Below are 22,978 nucleotides of genomic sequence, written 5' to 3'. Positions count from 1 at the left end.
AATGAACCCCATAGCCCCATGCCGACAATTAAGAACATCTTTGTGTTAAATTTCTGTCAACCTAAACACAGTTGTTCTCTCTCCAAAGATGCTGCCTGACCTGCTGAGCTTTTTCAGCAATTTTGGTACCTCTTCAACGCCAGATGATGCAGAGCGCATACCACCAGGTATGGATCCACTAAGACAGACAGTTCATTGGTGGGGAGTGGTCTGTTTAGGATGGCCACAGTTACAATTGGGTGTGTCCTGATTATGGACCCGACACATTTCCTGGGTTTTCCACAAGTGGTTGAGGGATGTCCAGAATTTCCGTGGAAACCTGGGATTTTATCACTTGGGTCAGGTGCCAGGTTCACAGTTGGCAATGTTTGTAGCCAGACAGGAGGGATACAGTCGAATGGTGGAAGTGTCATGACATGGTGGCATGTGGAGGAACCACAAGAGGCTGAGTGAGTTCAAGAAAAGGATTGGTTAATCTGTGGTGAGAGGGCTTTAGGACCCTGGAACAACCTGGCCTTGATGTCATGGAACTGCTCCTGACTGGGTACAATGTTGACCACACTGTCGTATTAAAGAGAAAAGAGAAAAACATGGGGGGCTAGCAAAATGAATGTGAAGGGCTCGTTTACAAATATGTATTCATTTTGAGGATGTGAGCATTGCCAATATTGATTATCCATCCTCAACAGGTCTCAGGGAGGCGGTAGTGAGCTGCCTCCTGGAACTGTTGCAGTCTTTATTGTATAGGTACAGTCACAATGCTGGGAGGGAGTGGGTACGTTTCTGACCTAGGGGCAGTAAAACTACATAAACATCAACAGCCCTGGGAATGACCCCCAGCCTGAATATCCCTGGGAATGACCTCCAGCCTGAATATCCCTGGGAATGACCCCCCAGCTTGAATATCCCTGGGAATGACCCCCAGCCTGAACATCCCTGGGAATGTGACCCCGAGCCTGAATATTACTCGGAATGACCCCCAGCCTGAATATCGCTGGGAACGCGTGCCCCAACCTGAACATCCCTGGGAATGACTTCCAGCCTGATCATCCCTGGGAACGACCCTGGGCCTGAATATCCCTGGGGGTACTTGTAGAAAGAGGCGAGCTTTCATACACAGAAGAGCACAGTACTCACTTGTCGCAGGAATCTGTCAGCGCATAGATCAACCACCAACACCTGGAATACACACAAACAATAGAAAGCCAGTGAGTTAGAATCTCCCCAGGCCATCCACTTTATACACTATAGAGGGATTGGGGCGGGGTCTTGGTCTGGGTGGGACGCCCTTCGGGGGATTGACATGGACTTGATGGGCCGAATGACCTGCTTCCACATTGTAGAGATTCTGTGAATCTAAGTACAGTCATGTTGAAATGTAGGAAAGGTGCAGCCAACTATACACAGCAAGTTCCCATATACAACATTGTGTCAGAGACCCAGTCACTAATCTGTGTAATTGCTGATTGAGGGTTCACTGCTCCCCAGGACCTCAGGAAAAATCTCTGGTTTTATCACTGGATCACATGGAATTTTCTAGAGGCAACTAAGGTTCTGCGATGGTCTTGGTTTAACATTGTTTTCAAAAGAGCACACCTATGACAATACAGCACTGCCTCAGCATTGATCTTCCCTCAGCACTGACCCTCTGACAGTGCGACGCTCCCTCAGCACTGATCCTCTGACAGTGCGACGCTCCCTCAGCACTGACCCCCCTGACAGTGTGCCTCACCCTCAGCACTGACCCCCTGACAGTGCGCCGCTCCCTCAGCACTGACCCCCTGACAGCCCATGCAGACTGACCACTCTCACAGACAGGATTCTGGATTAGTGGTGCTGGAAGAGCACAGCAGTTCAGGCCGCATCCGAGGAGCAGTAAAATCGATGTTTTGGGCAAAAACCCTTCATCAGGAATACAGGCAGAGAGCCTGAAGGGTGGAGAGATAAGTCACACAGCCCTCACAGACTGATCACTCTCACATACTCACGGCCCTCACAGACTGACCAATCTCACATACTCACGGCCCTCACAGACTGACCACTCTCATATACACACGGCCCTCAGACTGGCCCCTCTCACATACACACTGTCCTCACAGACTGGCCACTCTCATATACACACTGTCCTCACAGACTGACCACTCTCACATACACACGGCCCTCAGACTGGCCCCACTCGCATACACACATACCTCACAGACTGACCACTCTTCATATACACACGTCGCTCACAGACTGACCACTCTCACAAACACACGGCCCTCACAGACTGACCAATCTCACAAACACACGCCCCTCACAGACTGACCACTCTCGTATACACACTGTCCTCACAGACTCACCACTCTCATATACACACTGTTCTCACAGACTGACCACTCTCATATACACACTGTCCTCACAGACTGACCACCCTCAAATACACACTGTCCTCACAGACTGACCACTCTCATATACACACGGTCCTCACAGACTGACCACTCTCATATACACACAGCCCTCAGACTGACCACTCTCATATACACAAGGCCCTCACAGACTGGCTCCTCTCATATACACATGTCCCTCAGACTGGAACCTCTCACATACATACTGTCCTCACCTACTGACCACTCGCACATACACACGGCCCTCACAGACTGACCACTCTCACATGCTCACGGCGCTCACAGACTGACCACTCTCATATACACACTGTCCTCACAGACTGACCACTCTCATATACACACGTACCTCACAGACTGACCAGTCTCACATACTCACTGTCCTCACAGACTGACCACTCTCACATACACACTGCCCTCAGACTGGCCCCACTCGCATACACACATACCTCACAGACTGACCACTATCATATACACACGGCCCTCACAGACTGACCACTCTCATATACACACTGTCCTCACAGACTGACCACTCTCACATACACACTGTCCTCACAGACTGACCACTCTCACATACTCACGGCCCTCACAGACTGACCACTCTCACATACTCACGGCCCTCACAGACTGACCACTCTCACATACTCACGGCTCTCACAGACTGACCACACTCATATACACACGGTCCTCACAGACTGACCACTCTCATATACACACGGTCCTCACAGACTGACCACTCTCATATACACACGGCCCAAAGACTGACCAGTCTCACATACATACTGTCCTCACAGACTGACCACTCTCACATACATACTGTCCTCACAGACTGGTCCCCCTCGCATACACACGTCCCTCACAGACTGACTACTCTAATATACACACTGTCCTCACAAACTGACCGCTCTCACATACAGACTGTTCTCACAGACTGGCCCCTCTCACATACACACTGTCCTCACAGACTGACCACTCTCACATACACATTGTCCTCACAGACTGACCACTCTCACATACACACTGTCCTCACAGACTGGTCCCCCTCGCATACACACATCCCTCACAGACTGACCACTCTAATATACACACTGTCCTCACAGACTGACCACTCTCACATACACACTGTCCTCACAGACTGACCACTCTCACATACACACGGCCCTTACAGACTGACCACTCTCATATACACACGTCCCTCACAGACTGAACGCTCTCATATACAGACTGTCCTCACAGACTGATCACTCTCATATACACACTGTCATCACGGACTGGCCCCCCTCGCATACACACGTCCCTCACAGACTGACCACTCTCACATACACACGTCGCTCACAGACTGACCACTCTCATATACACACGTTCCTCACGGACTGGCCACTCTCATATACATAGATCCCTCACAGACTGACCACTCTCACATACACACTGTCCTCACAGACTGACCACTCTCATATACACACGTCCCTCACAGACTGGCCACTCCCACATACACACGTCCCTCACAGACTGGCCACTCTCATATATACACTGTCCTCACAGACTGACCACTCTCACATACACACTGTCCTCACAGACTGACCACTCTCATATACACACGTCCCTCACAGACTGACCACTCTCATATACACACGTCCCTCACAGACTGACCACTCTCACATCCTCACGGCCCTCACAGACTGACCACTCTCATATACACACTGTCCTCACAGACTGACCACTCTCATATACACACGTACCTCACAGACTGGCCACTCTCATATACACACATCCCTCACAGACTGACCACTCTCACATACACACTGTCCTCACAGACTGACCACTTTTACATACTCACAGCCCTCACAGACTGACTACTCTCATATACACGCGGCCCTCACAGACTGGCCACTCTCACATACACACGTCCCTCACAGACTGGCGCCTCTCATATACACGCGGCCCTCACAGACTGGTCACCCTGAAGAGACACTCACACTTTCTTTAGACCTGTCTGGACACCTTTCTGGACAATAACATTGACATTTAATTACTGACTTCTAAGCAAAATGTGACCCCAATGTTCTCCTCTGGACATTGCCACTTTACATTTCCATGCATTAACAAGCACTTGTCGAAGGTACGCAATGGTCTCACCTCCTCTATGGGCAGGTCATTCAACTGAGGCACCGAACTTGAAAGAATTCCGATAAGGAAAGGAGTGGGAGAACAAGCGATATCGATCATGACCGCCGGAAGCACGGGAATGTAGGTGTGCTGCCAGGTAAATGGGTACAACATGGCGATAGCTGCATGGCCACACTTAGAGAGAGTGCTGGAAAACAAGAGAGAAACTGATAAATCCACCCATCACGTATCAGGGGGACAGCAACAATAAGTGACAGAGCAGAGAAATGAAACCGGGAGACACATGCTAAAGACTGGACCTTTAAAATCTTTTCAATATATTCCCAGGCTTGGGGATGTGTTGTGAAACACTGTCTACAGTAAGGAATTAATTCAACAGCTTCTGGAGAGTGTGTGATTATTTTGATGCAAATTTCAAGGTTAAACCAGAAAATTAGCAATTTTGTGGTCAAATTTAAAGTTTCTTTGTTTAAAACTCAGATGTAAAATTGGTTGGTGAGGTTAGCTAATGGGGTGGTGCATGTTACTTGTTATGAGAATCACAGATACATAGAGTCATCAAGGTGTCCAGCACAGAAACAGACCCTTCAGTCCAATTTGTTCATGCCAACCAGCTAGCTATTCTATATAAATCTAGTCACAGTTGCCAGCATATGGCCCATATCCCTTTAAACCCTTCCTATTCATATACCCATCCAGATGCTTTTTAAATGTTATAATTGTATCAGCCTCCACCACTTCCTCTGGCAGCTCATTCCACACACACAACACCCACTGCATTAAAAAGTTGCCCCTTAGGTTCCTTTTATACCTTTCCCATGAGTGATAGAAAATAAATAAACATAGCAAACAAGATTTAAATTTGACAAAGAGAGGACAGGCATCAAGGCTTTAGAACAAAGTAACTATTCCACAGTCGGATGAGTCAGATTATGGGACCGACACATGACTATATACAGTCCGCACAGACCCAAACTTTAGGATTAAGGGGAGTTGGTGGTGCCACTGAAGTAATAATTCAGAGGCCAAGGCTAATACCCTGGGGACTTGGATTCAAATCCCACCCTGCAGCTCCAGAAGTAAATTCACTTTACTTTTGAGAGTGTAAAACCAGTCTGAGTAACACTGACTATAAACCACTGTCAATTTGTAAAAACTGATCTAGTTTCTTCTAGGGAGAGGGAAATCTGCCATCTTTAGCTACCATGGATGACATTTGTCTCTGTGTGCTTGACTCTTAACTGCCCTTTGACAAGGCTGAGTAAGCCACTCAGGGCAATTAGAAATGGCTACAATGGTCGCCTGCAGATGATCCCATGAAAGAATAAAAGGGGTAAAAAGAAATTAAATTTACAATAAAGGGAAAGGCCGTTTGGCCCTACTGCACCATACTGACTTTTATACAGAATTTCCACCCCAGCTATATAACCCAATTCAATCACTATATTCTTAATTTGATTTATTATTGTCCCATGTAACTAGGTACAGTGAAAAGTTTTGTTTTCCGTTCAATACCGGCAGGTCATACCACACAAAGTGCATTAGGGTAAGACAGCAGAGCGAGGAATACAGTGTAACAGCTGCAGAGAAGATGCACAGAGCGAGACCAACATTAAATTTACAATTTGAGGGGTCCATCCAGAAGTCGAACAACAGAAGGGAAGAAGCTGTTCTTGAATCTGTTGGTGTGTGTTTAAGTTTTTATATCTTCCATTTCTATCTTTATTCAATTCACCATCAAGTATTTGTCATCCCCTTCGATATAGTTATATTATTTGCCCGGTGGTAGAGAGCTCCACATTCTCACCATGCTCTAGGTCATTGGATTTACGAGTGACCATCGTAGGTAAAAACAATGACTGCAGTATCTGGAAACCAGATTCTGGATTAGTGGTGCTGGAAGAGCACAGCAGTTCAGGCAGCATCTGGGGAGCAGTAAAATCGATGTTTCGGGCAAAAGCTGCCTGAACTGCTGTGCTCTTCCAGCACCACTAATCCAAAGTGACCATCGTACACAAACAAGCCCCGACAGGATTAACATCACCCAGATATTACACCAAGCTGATTTCTTCTCCATACCTGAGCTTGTCTGCAATGAAAATCACTCTCCGCTCCAAAAGCAACGAAGCAAACACGTGGATTACATGCCGGACGTTCAAACAACCGAAGAGACATTCAAAGTCAACGTGCTCCAGTCTTGAATCCATGGGTCTACATAGTTCGATCACCTGAGGAAGAGGAGCCTGGTGTCAATGTGGGCCACTTTATTAGAGCTTCATTGGTAGCAGACTGCAGTGACAGACTCAGTACAAAATCCTTTGTATGAATACCCTCCATTACAACATCGTGCTGCGGTTGGAAGAGTTTGGAGCTGATTTTTGTGTGAGGAAAAGCTAACAAGGTTGGGCCTGCAATCAATTGAGTTTTGAGGAGGTGATCTTATTAAGACACAAGATTTTAAAGGGATCTGTCAAAGGTTCAAAGGATGTTTCTTCTTGTGGGAAAGACTAGGATTTACCAGGATGCTGCTGGAAATGGAGGGTTTGAGTTACAGAGAGATTAGATTAGATTAGATTACTCACAGTGTGGAAACAGGCCCTTCGGCCCAACAAGTCCACACCCACCTGCCGAAGTGGAACCCACCCATACTCCTACATTTACCCCTTTACCTAACACTACGGGCAATTTAGCCAATTCACCTGATCTGCACATCTTTGGACTGTGGGAGGAAACTGGATCTTGGTCTGAATGGTGGAGCAGGCTCAAGGGATCAAATGGCCGAATCATGTCCCAAACTGTAACCTCACCTTGTTGCAGCAGGAAGGACTGCGGGAAGGGGGGAATGACTGGGGAAAGAGGGGGGAGAATGATGTGGGGAAGGGGGGGAATGACGGAGTGAGGGTGAAGAATGAGGGGGAATGGGGGAGAATGACAGGGGGAGGGGGAGAATGACTGGGGGAAGGGGGGGAATGACTGGGGAAGGGGGGGGAAGAGGAAATGACTAGGGAGAATGACGGCAGGGAAGGGGGGGAACGACGTGGGGGGGAAGGAGGGGAATGACGTGGGGGGGAAGGAGGGGAATGATGGGGGGGAGGAGGGGAATGACGGGGGGGAAAGGAGGGGAATGACGGGGGGGAAAGGAGGGGAATGACGGGGGAAGTGAGGAATGATAGGAAAGGGGGTAATGTGACTGTGGGAAGGGGGGGAATGACTGGGGGAGGGGGGTAGGGAAGGGGTGACTGACAGGGGGAAAGGGGTGACTGACGGGGGGGGGGACCAGGGGAAGGGGGGACTGACTGCAGGAAGAGCAGAATGATTGGGAGAAGTGGGGGAATGATGGGAGATGGGGGTGGGTGGGTGGAAAAGACTGGGGGTGGCAAATGAGACAAATCAAGACTCACCACTCTACAAGCTGTATTGTTATTACAAATGTTTAGAATCAATCACCAAAATGGAGAGTGGGGAGAACACCTCTGCCATTTTTGAAATAGTATCATGGAATCTTTCATCTCCACTTGAGGGGCAGGCAGGTCCTCAATTTAACATCTCATCTGAAAGCTAGCATCTCCAACCATGCAGCACCCCCTTAGTACAGTACTGCATTGGAGTAACTGCCCATAGTTGTACTGTCGGGGGAAGACAATGGCCTAGGGTATTGTCATTACTTGCGCCTCTGGATTACTAGTTTAATGATCTGGGAACTTGTGTTCGAATCCCATCATGAGAGATGGTGGAATTTCAATTCAAATTTAAAAAAATCTAATGATGACCATGAAAATATTGTGGATTGTCCATCTCATCCTGGTAAGGCCTATATGTGACTCCAGACCCATTGTAATGTGGTTGACTCTTAAGCGCCTTCTGAAATGACCTCCCAGTTATAATCAAGGGCAACATCAATGATAATTAAAAAAGAATCAAAAAATAAGTTACTAGTGATGTTAGCCAACCACAGTAACTAACGATAGTAACCAGTAACTACAGGAGTTAACGTGTGCAGTTATGTGCAAGTAGATGAGCTGGCTACAGGAGCATCTCACTGTGGTTCTGGTCAGGCCATAGGCCATTAAAGCAGATGCTAAGCCAAGGTTGTGGGAAGCTGTTTGTGTTTCTTTACAAACTTTCTACAGATGTGAAAATAAACTTCCTCAATGAGCTTGGGCAATTTTATCACGGACAAAATAAACCGAGAGAATTCCTCAGGCTAACATCTCTCCAGTAAACAGTGCATGCTCATTATGTCTGGTTTCCATGGCGATGACTTCCAGAAGACGCTGGTGGATGCCATATCAGCAGCAACAGGTCTCTGGGAGACTGACAATTCATTAGCAATCCTCCTGATAAACTCCAATTAAACAGCAAAGACTGATCCTAGGTGGTCTCTACAGATTGATCGTCTCCTGCTGCCAGGTTAAGATTAGAAGTACTCATTGACAGGAGGAATTGGTAAATTTTCAAGCTGTTACTTGGTTAACTTTCCTGGAAAAGGAACTGAACAGACTAATGAAAAAGGCTTTCTCGTAAGAAAGCTTACATTCCTGACCTGTTATTTTTGCATTAAAATGCCCATCTACCTTGACCCTCACGGATTCAAAAATGTACCTACTAACTCACACCACCCTGCTAACTTCAGATGGTGAGAAATGGGAGCATGAGTAGGTCATTCAGTCCATCAATAAAATCACAGAATCCCTACGGTGTGGAAACAGGCCATTCTGACCAACAAGTCCACGCTGACGCTGTGAAGAGTAACCCAGCCAGACCTATTCCTCTTCCTATTACCCTACGTGTACCTCTGACTAATGTACCTAACCTACACATCCCCGAATACTATGGGCAATTTAGCATGACAAATTCACCTGACCAGCACATCTTTGGACTGTTGGGAGGAAACCCACACAGACACAGGGAGAATGTGCAAACTCCACCCAGACAGTCACCCGAGGCTGGAATCGAACCGGAGTCCCTGGTGCTGTGAGGCAGCAGTGCTAACCACTGAGCCACTGTGGTATACATGGCTGATCCTTCCTGCCATAGTTCTTGACTTCTTTATCAACAAAAATCTGTTGAGCACAGCCCTGAATGGCCTAACCTTTGTTGCTCTTTGTCAATTTCCAAAAAGGAATAGTTCAAAGAGAGAAGGAATTTCCCCTCTTCATCTTATATAGGATTCTTGCTGCTTTGAAACTGTCCCCACTCGCTCCAAATTTCTCCCAAGAGGAGAAATGTCATCTCAGCATCAGAATCTTAGGTTTCAATAAGATCACCTGTTTCCTCATAAGGCCTGGAACCTCCTCATGCCTGGAACCAACCTAATTGATTTTCTTTGTCTTATACAAGTATATCCTTCTTGAAGTAAGGAGATCAAAACTCTACACAGCTCTCCAGGTGCAGTCTGCAAATAGAGGAGTCCATAACTATTCTCCTTCCTCCTTGCAATAAAAGCCAATATTCCATCTGCCTCTCTAACTCTTTGAAAGGTGCCAACGTTGTACATCATTAAACTCTTACAAAAGGGAGTTTATAGACAGATCCTAAATTCTTAGTTGCAGCTCTCTTTAGATAAAGGAACATTCTAGCTTTTGCTGAAAAATAAGAGACATGAATGTTGTTAAAGCTGTTCATCTTCCAGAAAGCGTATGATAAAGTTCCACACAAAAGGCTAATGCACGAGATAAGATCGCAATGGAGTACGGGTAATTTGTTAGCCTGGATAGAGAATTGGTTAACCAACAGAAAGTACAAAGTCAAGATAAAGGAGTCTTTTTTGGGGCAGATAGAATGTACTGTGGCCAAATTTATAGACGTCTCTAAAATAGATGGGAAAGTACTTTGCAGTGAAGAAATAAAAAATAAAGTTAAATTGAAGATAGATAGGTTAGGTGAAAGGACCAAGGTTTGGCAGATGAGGTTTAGTGTGAGATCATCTCTTTTGGTCAGAGGAATAGAAACACAACTTATTTTCCAAAAGGAGAGAAACTTCAGAATGCAGCGGGATCTGGGTGTCCTTGTGTCAATGAATTCCACATGCAGTTGTGACATTAATCTTTTCTTCTACCGCCTCCGTGCTTACTTTTTTAATCACAACTCTCACCCACCTTCCGAAGACCCCTTCTCCTGCCTCCAACTCCATCCTCTTGGACACCTTTCTTCAACCTCTTTATATCCAACTACTGTTGTGACAGTGACCACTTCAACCTGTCCACCCCTCTCACCCATGCAACGCATAGACCTCCGCTCCAACCCAACCTCACTATTAAACCAATGGACAAGGGTAGGGTGCACAGTGGTAGTCAGACCAAAGCTAGATGCCAACGCACTGACACTTCCTCCGACCATCCCCTTAACCAAGACCTCACCTTCCATCACCAAACCATCATCTCCCAGAGCATTCACGATCTCATCACCTCAGGAGATCTCCCATCCACAACCTCCAACCTCAGTCATTCCCCAACGCTGCACTTCCCAATTCTACCTCTTAACCAAAATCCACAAACCTGACTGCCCCAATTGACCCATCGTCTATGCCAGCCCACACCCCACTGAACTCATCTCTTCATAAATTGACTCTGTCCTGTCCCCCTTAGTCCAGGAACATCCTTGCATACATTCAGGACACCACCCACACCCTCCACCTCCTCCATGACTTTCGATTCCCCAGTCCCTAACACCTCATCTTCATCATGGTCATCCAGTCCTTATACACGTCTATCCACCATGGTCAAGGCCTACAAGCCCTCCGTTTCTTCCTCTCCCGCCAATCTAACCAGTCCCCCTCCACTGACCCACTTATTCAATTCGTGGAACTGGTCCTCACCCTCAAAAACTTCTCCTTCGAATCCTTCCACTTCCTACAGACCAGGGGGGTAGCCATGGGCACCTGTATGGGTCCCAGCTATGCCTGCCTCTTCATAGGATTCATGGAACACCATACCCCATCTTTTCCTCTGCTACACTGACGACTGTATCACTGCTGCCTCATGCTCCCAAGAGGAGGTTGAACAGTTCCTCAACTTCACCAACACCTTCCACCTGACGTCAAGTTCACATGGACCATCTCCAACACTTCCCTCCCCTTCCTGGACCTCTCTGTCTCCATTTCCAATACCAGTGTCCAACTCAACACAGAGATCTATTTCAAATACACCGACTCAACACAGATATCTTGACTACACCTCCTCCCATCCCCCCCTCCTGTAAAAACGCGATCCCTTACTCCCAATTCCTCCGCCTTCACACATCTGCAACCAAGAAGAACAATTCAACTCCAGGACATCTCCCCCACTTTCTTCAGCTCCACCCTCGAACCCCACCCCTCCAACCACAACAAGATAGAACCCCCCTGGCTCCTCATCTTCCACCCCTTGAATCTCCGGACACAGCATATTATCCTCTGCTATTTCCGCCACCTACAGTCAGACCCCACCACCAAGGATATATTTCTCGTCCCACCCCTATCTGCGTTCTGCAGAGACCATCCCCTCCGCAATTCCCTCTTTAGGTCCACACCTCTCACCAACCAAACCTCCATACTCAGCACCTTTCCTCGCCACCACAATAAGTATAAAAACCTGCGCCTCCATCTCCTCCCTCACCTCCATCCAAGGCCCCAAAGAATCCTTCCACATCAGACAGAGATTTTCCTGTACACCTCATCTACTGTGTTTGTTGCTCTTGATGTCTCCTCTACACTAGGGAGATAGGATGCCCACTCGCGGAGTGTTTCAGGAAACATCTCTGGGACACATGCACCAAACAATCCCACTGCCCTGTGGCCAACCACTTCAACTACCCCCTCCCACTCCACCAAGGACATGCAGGTCTTGGGCCTCCTTCAACACCAAATCCAAGCCACCTGATGCCTGGAGGAAGAACACCTCATCTTCCGCCTTGGGACTCCTCAACCACATGGCATCAGCATCGACTGCAGTAATTTCCAAATCTCCCCTCCTCCTACCTCATTCCAGATCCAACTCCAAACTCAGCACTCCCCTCTTGAACTGTCCTACCTGTCCATCTTCCTTCCCATTTTTCCTCTCTACTGACAAATCATCCCCCCAGTATTCAAAAATCAATCAATTCCTGACAATGTCTTTATGCAGTAGAGTCATAGAGATGTACAGCATGGAAACACATCCTTTGGTCCAACCTGTCCATGCCGACCAGATATCCCAACCCAATCTAGTCCCACCTGCCAGCACTCGGCCCATATCCCCCCAAACCCTTCCTATTTATATACCCATCCAAATGACTCTTAACTGTTGCAATTGTACCAGCCTCCACCACATCCTCTGGCAACTCATTCCATACACGTACCACCCTCTGTGTGAAAACGTTGTCCCTTAGGTCTCTTTTATATCTTTCCCTTCTCACTCTGAACCTATGCCCTGTAGTTCTATTTATCTATTTATCCTATCCATGTCCCTCGTGATTTTGTAAACCTCTATAAGGTCACCACCCCTCAGCCTCCGGTGCTCCAGGGAACACAGCCCCAGCCTGTTCAGCCTCTCACTATAGCTCAAATCCTCCAACCCTGGCAACATCCTTGTAAATCTTTTCTGAACCCTTTCAGGTTTCACAACACCTTTCCAATAGGAAGGAGACCAGAATTGCATGCAATATTCCAACAGTGGCCTAACCAATGTCTTGTACAGTCACAGCATGACCTCTCAATTCCTATACTCTGACCAATAAAGGAAAGCATACCAAATGTCTTCTTCACTATCCTATCCACCTGCGACTCCACTTTCAAGGAACAATGAGTCTGCACTCTGAGGTCTCTTTGTTCAGCCAAGCTCCCTAGGATCTTATCATTAAGTGTATAAGTCCTGCTAAGATTTGCTTTCCCAAAATGCAGCACCTCACATTAATCTAAACTAAACTCCATCTGCCACTTCTCAGACCATTGGCCCATCTGATCAAGATCCACTCACTCAGTGAACAAAACGTTGGCCTTGCCACACCCACATCCCACTCAAGTAAGATACAAATAAAGCAAACTCTTCCAAGCCAATCTTGTCACAGTCTCCCCTTCCCAACACCACCAGCCCACCCATTCCAACCTGTAACGTTCACAGGCTCAGAGTGAACATTTCGATTGTTACCTCGTTCCCTGACCCTGGCAGGAAGTTCTTGACGGTGATAACTCGGCCTGGTGCTGGAAACGGAGCCTCCATCACGCTGCGCATGAATGGGTAGACGAGGGCCGGGGAGATCTCCCTTCGTTTCTCCACTTCGTCCAGAATCTGGAGCATGCACACAGAGAGATGTTCGTCAGAGGTGGGGATATCTGTGTGGGTGAAGACTTGTGCAGTCTGTTTATAACTGGGGGAGTGGAGGCAGGGCCTATGATCCAGAGTTACACTCCTGTGGGGAGTACTGTCTTGTAATAGGGAAGTTCACTGCTCATCGAGAACAACTGAACATTCCCCAATACTGCAACATCGAATTCACACAGGGTAAATCACAGCGGCTATAACCCAGTCGTGTTCTTTGGGTGATGAGTGGGAAAACAGATGTTATTAGTGCAGGGGAGAGAATACAGAGCAATTTGGATTATTGCGATACTTTGCATTAAATCAATTCACAATATGTACTGAGATCAGAGTCTAGATAGCAACTGCAGAGAACATTGACACAGTGTTCTGTTTCTGGCTCAGTTGGGTGAAGATTCACCAATCATGGATTATAATCTGCATGGCTTTGAGTGCTGTTTCCAATCTCCTCAGGATCTGATTGCATGTTCCTGCTCCAATAATATTCTTAGTTGCTCCTAAATGAAGGCCAAACTTGGGAGCCAATAGCCCAAAGTAATTTTCAGTTAAAGTATGTGTGTGATAAGTTCAATGATATGACATTGTGGGTGATCAGCCTTCTCCCTCTTCACAAAGACAAGGAAGAGCTGCCAAGGAAAACATTCGGAATCTCCTCAAAATACTCCAGGCTGCAGGCCAGAAACAACAGGCTGAGGGAATGCTCCATCTCCCGGCAGCTTCCTGTCTATTTCCTACTTTAGCACATCCGAGTTTTGTTTGATCAGGAATGCTTTGTGGACTTTAACTGGGAGGATTTAGCATCAAGATTGAACAGTCGGGATCTCAATGGAAACTCATAGTTTTCCCTCTAGGCAATGGGGTTCTGATCAGGAAGTGGAGTTGGAGATACTTACAACCTTACCCTTGTTTTAGTCTACCACAGTGCAGATAGGGGCCATTTGGCCTATTGAATCTGCACTAACCTTCCAAAGAGCATCCCACACAAAGCTACAATCCCCTATCCTATTCCTGTAACTCAGCATTTCCCATGGCCAATCCACCAAGACTGAACCTCCATGGACACTATGGGGCAATTTAACATGTGGCCAATCCACTAAGCCTGAACCTCCATGGACACTATAGGGCAATTTAACATGGGGTCAATCCACCTAACTTGCACAACGTTGGACTGTGGGAGGAAACCCACACAGGGACGGAGAGAATGCACAAACTCCACACAGTCACCCAAGGGTGGAATCAAACTACTGTGAGGCAGTAGTGCTAACCACTGAGCCACTACCCACTCAGTTCCTTCAACCCCTGCCCAGCCTGATACAGATGCAGATATACGTCCTTCTCAGACAGAGGGCCCTGGTGATTCCAGGTGTTGAGGTCAAGGTCCTTGCTGCTTGAAGCAGTCACCAGAACTTGCTGAACTCAATTCAATACAGACTGCTGGGGTGAGGGCGAGGGTGGGGGCAGAACAGTGAGAAAAGGGAGGCCAATACATTCACCGTGACATTTCTAAAAGGTACTATGTAAATACAAGTTGTTGTTGCGATGTGAGAGTCAGCTGCCATTGGTAGCAAAAACAAACAGAGAACAAAGAAAATTACAGCACAGGAACAGGCCCTTGGGCCCTCCAAGCCTGCACCAATCCAGATCCTCCATCTGAACCTGTTGCCTTATTTTCTAAGGATCTGTACTGCTCTGCACCCTGCCCATTCATGTATCTGTCTAGATACACCTTCAGTGACGCTTCCGTGCCCGCCTCTACCACCTGAACTGGCAACGTGTTCAGGCACCCACCACCCTCTCTGTAAAGAGCATTCCATGCAAATCTTCCTTAAACTTTTCTCCTCTCACCTTGAACTCGTGACCCCTAGTAATAGAGTCCCCGCATTCTGGGAAAAAGCTTCTTGTTATCCGCCTTGTCTATACCTCTCATGATTTTGTAGACCTCAATCAGGTCCCCCCCCTCAACCTCCATCTTTCTAATGAAAATAATCCTCAGCAGGTGAGGGCTTCATCACAAGAAGGCAAGATTGCAGACGTTTTTGGATACGTGTCCGCTTTCTGTCTGGGGTCAGCAGTTCATGCAGAAACGTTGTGAAGAGCCAGTGGAATGAAAGAGATCTGGGGGTAATGAAGAGTCAGGGGATTCCAACTGCTTTCCGACATGGAGGGTAAATGGTTACATGGTCTGCTTCAGCGAATTGTCTGGGGTCTGTGTTGTTTAAGAATCAATTTTAAGAGTTTCATGCAAAAAACATAACAGCGTGGTTCCTCATCAAGTAGAAGCGAAAGGGATTGGAGAGATTGGGAAAATCAAGGCAAAACACTTTTACAGAGCGAGTGTTTCTTAACCATGAGCTATCTGTGTTGAAGCTGCAAGTCAAAAGGATTTCTATGGTGGCAGGGATGGGTTGGTACTAGGTGCCCTCATTGGTACAGTCCTCCACTCAGTAAGTTCTCCAACTGGACATTGTGCAGAAGAAACCCCAATAGCTGAGGTTGGCAGTGATGCTGTGGTGGCGGTTGGGGGTGTGGAGAAGAATGAGCAACAGATCTATTCTTACCTTCGAGAAGAGATTGAAGCAACCGAGCCGACTGATGATACAGTAAACCTCTGGCAACCTTTTCCCTTTCCCGTTCGGCTGAAATAAAAACTGGAAAGTTAAAGGAGGCAGCCAAACGTGGTCAGACACACACACACAAATACACACAGTAAGTGGCTCAGTATAGCCCTCCCATCCCACAATGTTTCACTTTACCCCTAGCTCCCCCCACCAATGAGTGGCTCAGTCCAACTTCCACCTTCACCCTCACTCCCCAACCCAGCCAACAAATAGCACAGCCCATCCCTCTGGGACCAACCCCCACTCAACAAGTGGCTTAGTCCAATCTCCTCCCACCTGTCTCCCATCAATGGTTCAGCTCATCCTTCTGGCATCAACCTTGCTACATCCCCCAACGCAAATGGTGGCTCCCCCACCATTAATCTGACCCCATTCTATCCACTCAAGTCACTCACCTACCTGAATGGTTCAGTCCAACTCACCAAGCCACATAGCGATACAATCCACCTTCCATGGTGAATGGTTTGTGCCATCATCCATCCCCCTATTCAGTAAGTGGCTCAGTCCTGTCCTCACTCATTTCTGCCCCTTGCCACTAGTTGCAGTACCCAGCCATCCTACAGGGGGAGCATCTTCCAGATTTAAAAGGGGGCAGCGCACCCTGCCCCCTGCACATCCTCGTCCGCAGCAGTGGGCAATCTGGAGGTCTGGGCAGTACCATCTTTCCATTTACCGACAGAGCCCAGGCCATTGGTTTTCATTCTCAGTGTCACTCCCCTACCCTTCCCGAAAACACCTTCCACGGATTAAAACAATCACGAGATAGGGGTATGGGAAAATGGTCTTGAAGCAAAAGGCCAACCATTATCTCGTGGAATGGATTGAAGGGCTGCATGGCTTACTATTTCAAATGCGCTGTGTGCAGTAACTCCCGTGTCCAGACAAAGCACTCCTTTCTCTCCTGTCACTCAACGTGTTGACCAGTCGGAAGACTCTACCAACAGCCTCGCATCAATTTGTTTTATCCTAACAGGGTTATCAGATTCTTCTACATCCAGGTGGAATACTCTGCAATGAACTATTCTCCTTCCCAGGCCAAAGGACTGCAAAGACGGGAAACCTGCATCTTTAAACCCTTTCAACAAAAGATGGCATCAATAGGTCCAATATGGTTTTAAGTGGCAGACACTAATCTCGAGGAGGCTGCCTCTTGGTAATTTGCTCTTCATTTCCCTGTTGCATGCTCAGGACTATTTATAGGAGTTGGCCTGGATGCAGTGAGCTCTGTGGAAGGCTACACAGAGCCCTCTGAGTTTTTAAGCTGCGATTACAGACTCAATCAAGATAGACAGACTCCCAGTCCCTATGACGCTCGCATTTACTGAGTTCAGTAGTTGCACAACTCACCAAGAGTTTCCGACAGTACCCAAACCTTCTGCTCCCATCCTCACCAGTCAAAACGAAGGAGAAGGTTTCACTGTTGGTGCAATGATAATAGGCACTGAATACATTACAGAACACCCCAGAACAAACAGACAATCACACATAATGACTCACCATCAGTGTGATGGCCAGCAATTAAACAATGTGTTTCTTCACAGCAATAACAATTAGCTGACTCAAACACTCCAAGGCATTGCCTCTTGGCCACTACGATTCCCTGGGGTTTAACATTAAACTGCACAGATTTCTGATGCTTACACACTGATGTCAAACACCATGTGCCCACCTCCCCCACCGCCTCCAAGCAAGCTCTCAGTTCCCCACTCGCGACAAAGCTTCTTCCAAACCCGCCTCCTCTACCGCCAAGGAGGAGAACAGAAGCAGGTGCCACCCGCACGTTCCCCTCCGTGTCACTCACCATCCTGACTTGGAAATGTATCGCCGTGCCTTACTGTCACTGGGTCAAAATCCTAGAACCCTACTCCTACTGGCATTATGGGGGCACCTACACCGGATGGACTGCGGTGGGTCCAGAAGCTGGCTTATCACCACCATCTTCTCCATGGCAACGAGGCTGGTCCTGCTAGTGAAGCTCATGTACCATGGATGAATGAAAAGAATCCCTCATATTGTTTAATTGCCTCTCAAGCAGTCCAGTTTTTGCCTGTACTGGCTTGCCCAGGAGCTCTGATCGACACGTGAACAAGCACCTTCTGAATATAGTCAGTACATTTGGGCACAGACTAGTAACAGGTACCTGTAGGTCCGTGTGAACCCATAACACCTTCTGGCCGGGCAGATTTTGTTTTTTTTAGAAAGGGCCTCACTTAGTGACAGTCTGAACTGAAACACATGATTTCCGCTCCCCCTCACCCCCACCCCTACCCTTCCCCTAATACATCACCAGGAATTCAATATTAAATGTGGTTTTCTAGGCAATTCTAAGTTTAAGGTAAGGCCCAAACAGAAAAGTTTCTGACAGACCATCCATTGTTAGAACACCATTAACAATGCCACCTCATTCCAGAAAGCAGCAGCTAGCCCAAGCAGATCCTCCCACTGCAGCACTGACAGAATGCTGCATTGTCGAGAGGTGCCAATTGCCGGGAGAAATCTTTAACAAAGGTCATACCCTGCCTCTTGGGTAAGTACAAAGGAACCTGGGGGCTCCACTTTGACAAGGAGCTAGCAAAGTCTCCTTGTGCTTCGGCCAATATTCATTCCTCAACCCAACAGAAACTATTTGGGATTTATCACATTGCTGTTGGTGGGTTCTGCCTGTGTGAAAATTGGCTGATGCATATCCAAAAAAAAGCGACTCCACTTCAAAATACTTCATTTGCCACGGCCACGAAAGGTGCTACCTAACTGTACATTTCCATTTCCCTTAGAACTGCTCCTGATCCACTGATGTGTATTACTGCTGTCACACTCAAGTTCAAACAGCAGGTCACAGCCCTTGCCCATGGGAAGAGTGAGAAGGCTGCTCTCACCTATGGTTATGACACACTGGGAGATTAGTCCATGTGCTTTAACAGAGCAGATAGCTGAGGGTTCATCACCAATGCACATTATAAGAGCCCATACCTGGTCAACTGAGAGACTGCAACCCATTCGCTGGCATCAGGAAAGCAGAACTGAGGAATAGCTTTTAGCCTTTCTTCAGCATCACGGGCTTGCCTTGTCGACTTCTCCAGCTGTTAGAGAACATAGAAACAAGCCTAGCATGAAGGAACCATGGACAATTACAGTCAGCAGGCACAGGTTCAGGAGCTCACTTTGTTTGTGCTCCAGCAATGTTCTCCTGTGTTTCTGTCACTAGTTCACTGAGCATCACTTCTCGTCTGTCCCCTCAATGGCCATTTTTTTTAGATTAGACTTACAGTGTGGAAACAGGCCCTTCGGCCCAACAAGTCCACACCGACCCGCCGAAGCGAAACCCACCCATACCCCTACATTACCCCTTACCTAACACTACGGGCAATTTAGCATGGCCAATTCACCTGACCCGCACATCTTTGGACTGTGGGAGGAAACCGGAGCACCCGGAGGAAACCCACGCAGACACGTGGAGAACGTGCAAACTCCACACAGTCAGTCGCCTGAGTCGGGAATTGAACCCGGGTCTTCAGGCGCTGTGAGGCAGCAGTGCTAACCACTGTGCCACCGTGCCGCCATTCTTGGTGCAAAAGCTGAAGCTAACTTTTCAAGGTCAGGAAAAGGAAAGAAATGACCATAAGAATCAGGAGCAGAATTAGTTCATATGGCCCATCGAGTTAATTTTAGATTAGATTACTTACAGTGTGGAACCAGGCCCTTCGGCCCAACAAGTCCATACTGACCCGCCGAAGCACAACCCACCCCTACCCCTACATTTAACCCTTCACCTAACACTACGGGCAATTTAGCGTGGCTAATTCACCTGACCCGTACATCTTTAGACTGCGTGAAGAAACCGGAGCACTCGAAGGAAACCCACGCAGACACGGGGAGAACGTGCAAACTCCACACAGTCAGTCGCCTGAGGCGGGAATTGAACCTGGGTCTCAGGTGCTGTGAAGCAGCAGTGCTAACCACTGTGCCTCCGTGCCGTGTTCTGCTGATATGTTTCTCAATCACATTCTCCTGCCTTTTCCCCATCACCTTACTAATCAAGAACCTATTAATCTCTATCTTAAATAAACTCAATGACTTGGCTTCCACAGCCCTCTGTGTCAATGCGTTTTACAGATTCACTACCCTCTGTGCCTGAGGAAATTCCTCATCATCTCCATGCCCACTCCTCCAGGCCTCTCAGTGATCTGCAAGTTTCCATGAGAGTCCTTTGCCCTCTCTTCCTTCTAAACTCCAGAGAGTACAGACCCAGAATCCTCAACTACTCCTCATAAGACAAGCCTTTTACCCCCAGTATCATGCTTATAAACCACTCTGGACATGCTCCAATTTATTAGAGATATTTCTAAAACTGCTAAAAATATTCCAGTTGAGGTCTGACCAGAGCTTTATATAGCCTCAGCAGTACATCTCTGCTCCTACAGCATCTATTGGACTGAGAGATTGGTTATAATGTGTTCACTGTAACAAGGCAAGTGACATTAGACAGACTGGTAAGTCCTGTGAACTTAAGGTGTGGACTCAACATGGTGATGCACTATGGGATTAACAATGACCTCATTAATTTACGCACTGAAACTAACGTGGATTGCTCAGTATACTCTTGATATAACTCCAATATGCAGTAAAATAACATGCTAACAAACCGAATATATAAGGTTAAACTACAAAAGAGACATTGTGAGAGAAAGTCTGGGTTGTAACATATAAGAACATAAAGAGAAGGCCATTCAGCCCCTCAGGCCTGCTCCGCCATTTGATACAACTTTGGTTGATCTCATCTCGGCTTCACTTCCACTTTCCTGCCCACTCTCCATCACCCTTCAACCTGTTACTAATTAAAAACTTGTCTATCTCCTCCTCACATTTACTCAGTGTCCCACCATCCACCGTTCTCCGGGGGAGTGAATTCCATAGATTTATGGACCTTTGAGAGAAGTGATTCCTCCTCAGCTCTGTTTTAAATCCACTGCCCCTTGATGCTGGGAACTATGACCTCTCATTCTAGATTGCCCGACAAGGGGAACAATGCTCTCTACACCTACTTTGTCCATCCCCTTTAGCAATTATATACAATGAGATCACCTTTCATCCTTCCAAACTCTAGACAATACAGACTTGAACTGCTCAATCCCGCTTCAGAAGACAAAACCCTCAGCTCTGGAATCAATCCAGTGAACCTCCTCTGAACTGTCTCCAGTGAACCCATATCCCTCAAGTGGGGGACCAAGACTGTACACAATACTCCAGGTGTGGCCTCACTAATACCTTGTAGCTGCAGCCCTATACCTACTTTTATACTCTACTCTTTTAGCAATGAATGTCAAAATTCCACTTGCCTTCCTTATTATCTGCCTTACCTACATTCTAAATCTCTGACTCATGCAAGAGGACACCCAGATCCCTCTGCACTGAAGCATTCTGAAGTTTCTCTCCATTTGGACAATAAATTACCTTTCTATTCCTCTGACCAAAATGGATAACCTCACACTTATCCATATTAAATTCCAACTGCCAAATTTTGGCGCATTCAAATAGCCTACTATATCGATATGTAAACTTCTTATTTCTTCACAGCAACTTACTTTCTCACCTCATTTAATGTCATCTACAAATCTGGTGACTGTACTTTCTATCCCCAAATCCAAGTCATTAATATAGATTGTAAACAGCTGGGTCCTGAGGACCGAACCCTGTGGCACCCCACTAGTTACATCTTCATAAGACCCATTTATCCCAACTCTCTGCTTTCTGTTGGTTAACCAATCCTTTCTCAAAGCTAATAAATTACCCCTAAACCCAATGTGATCTTACTTTGTCTATTAACCTTTTGAGTGGCACCTGAACAAATGCTTTCTGAAAGTCCAGATATAGTATATCTACAGAAAACCCAATATCTATATTGCATGCAACATCTTAAAAGAACAAGAGCAAATTAGTTAGACAGGATTTACCCTTCATAAAGCCACGCTGACTCTGATGCTTTCTGTCTTGACTTTCCAAATATCTTGTTATTATTTTCTTACCAATAAATTGAAACAATTTCCAACAACACATGTTAAAGCAACGATGTGTAGTTACCTACTTTCTGCCTCTGTCCCTTTTGAATAAGCATATTATATCTCATGGTTCCACAGTGATACAAAAACTCCAATGTACAGGAAAATAGCTCACCAAGCACTGAAGGAGCAGTTTCCATTTGACCTTTCTGTGACATAGAATATTTGAGGGAATTAGCAGAGATCCGTTGAAGAGAGAGCTGAAGAAGTTCAAGAGTAAGAAGTGAACAGAAAGATATGTCGAGTGAGAGAGATGAGATTATCGAGTAGCAAGAAGTCTGAGATGTAAATTCTATGTAATAATGAAAATGAGATCTAAATTTTAAAAGCATTTCTTCAATTCATTGCCAGCCCTCAGAATTAGCTCTGTTGCATCCTGAATATGGAAGATATTGAAATCTGGAGTTTAAAGCATATTCCCAGGTCACACTGAGGTGGATAATGACTGCAATTGATGCCTCTGAAGAGTGGCATTGACAGTGAGGACCTCTGCACTTCATTTTAACATGGTAACATGG

The 22,978-nt window shown here is 46.8% G+C and overlaps 1 protein-coding gene across 1 annotated transcript in view; it reads right to left on the bottom strand.

The window, feature by feature from the left end:
- LOC132828453 (DENN domain-containing protein 2C-like) overlaps positions 1 to 22,978 on the bottom strand; it is a 126,445-nt gene that overhangs the window by 11,530 nt on the left and 91,937 nt on the right. The window contains exons 10-16 of the mRNA XM_060845590.1: positions 19,375 to 19,484; positions 17,752 to 17,821; positions 16,345 to 16,422; positions 13,616 to 13,756; positions 6,591 to 6,739; positions 4,521 to 4,698; positions 1,138 to 1,179 (exon numbers count right to left, since the gene is read on the bottom strand). Coding sequence (XP_060701573.1) covers positions 1,138 to 1,179; positions 4,521 to 4,698; positions 6,591 to 6,739; positions 13,616 to 13,756; positions 16,345 to 16,422; positions 17,752 to 17,821; positions 19,375 to 19,484 — 768 coding nt within the window. The remainder of the gene's footprint in view (positions 1 to 1,137; positions 1,180 to 4,520; positions 4,699 to 6,590; positions 6,740 to 13,615; positions 13,757 to 16,344; positions 16,423 to 17,751; positions 17,822 to 19,374; positions 19,485 to 22,978) is intronic.

Source organism: Hemiscyllium ocellatum, chromosome 26, assembly GCF_020745735.1.
Source record: "Hemiscyllium ocellatum isolate sHemOce1 chromosome 26, sHemOce1.pat.X.cur, whole genome shotgun sequence".
Classification (NCBI taxonomy): Eukaryota; Metazoa; Chordata; class Chondrichthyes; order Orectolobiformes; family Hemiscylliidae; genus Hemiscyllium; species Hemiscyllium ocellatum.
The sequence above is the reverse complement of the archived record's forward strand: the minus strand, read 5'-3'. Positions and strand labels throughout refer to the sequence as shown.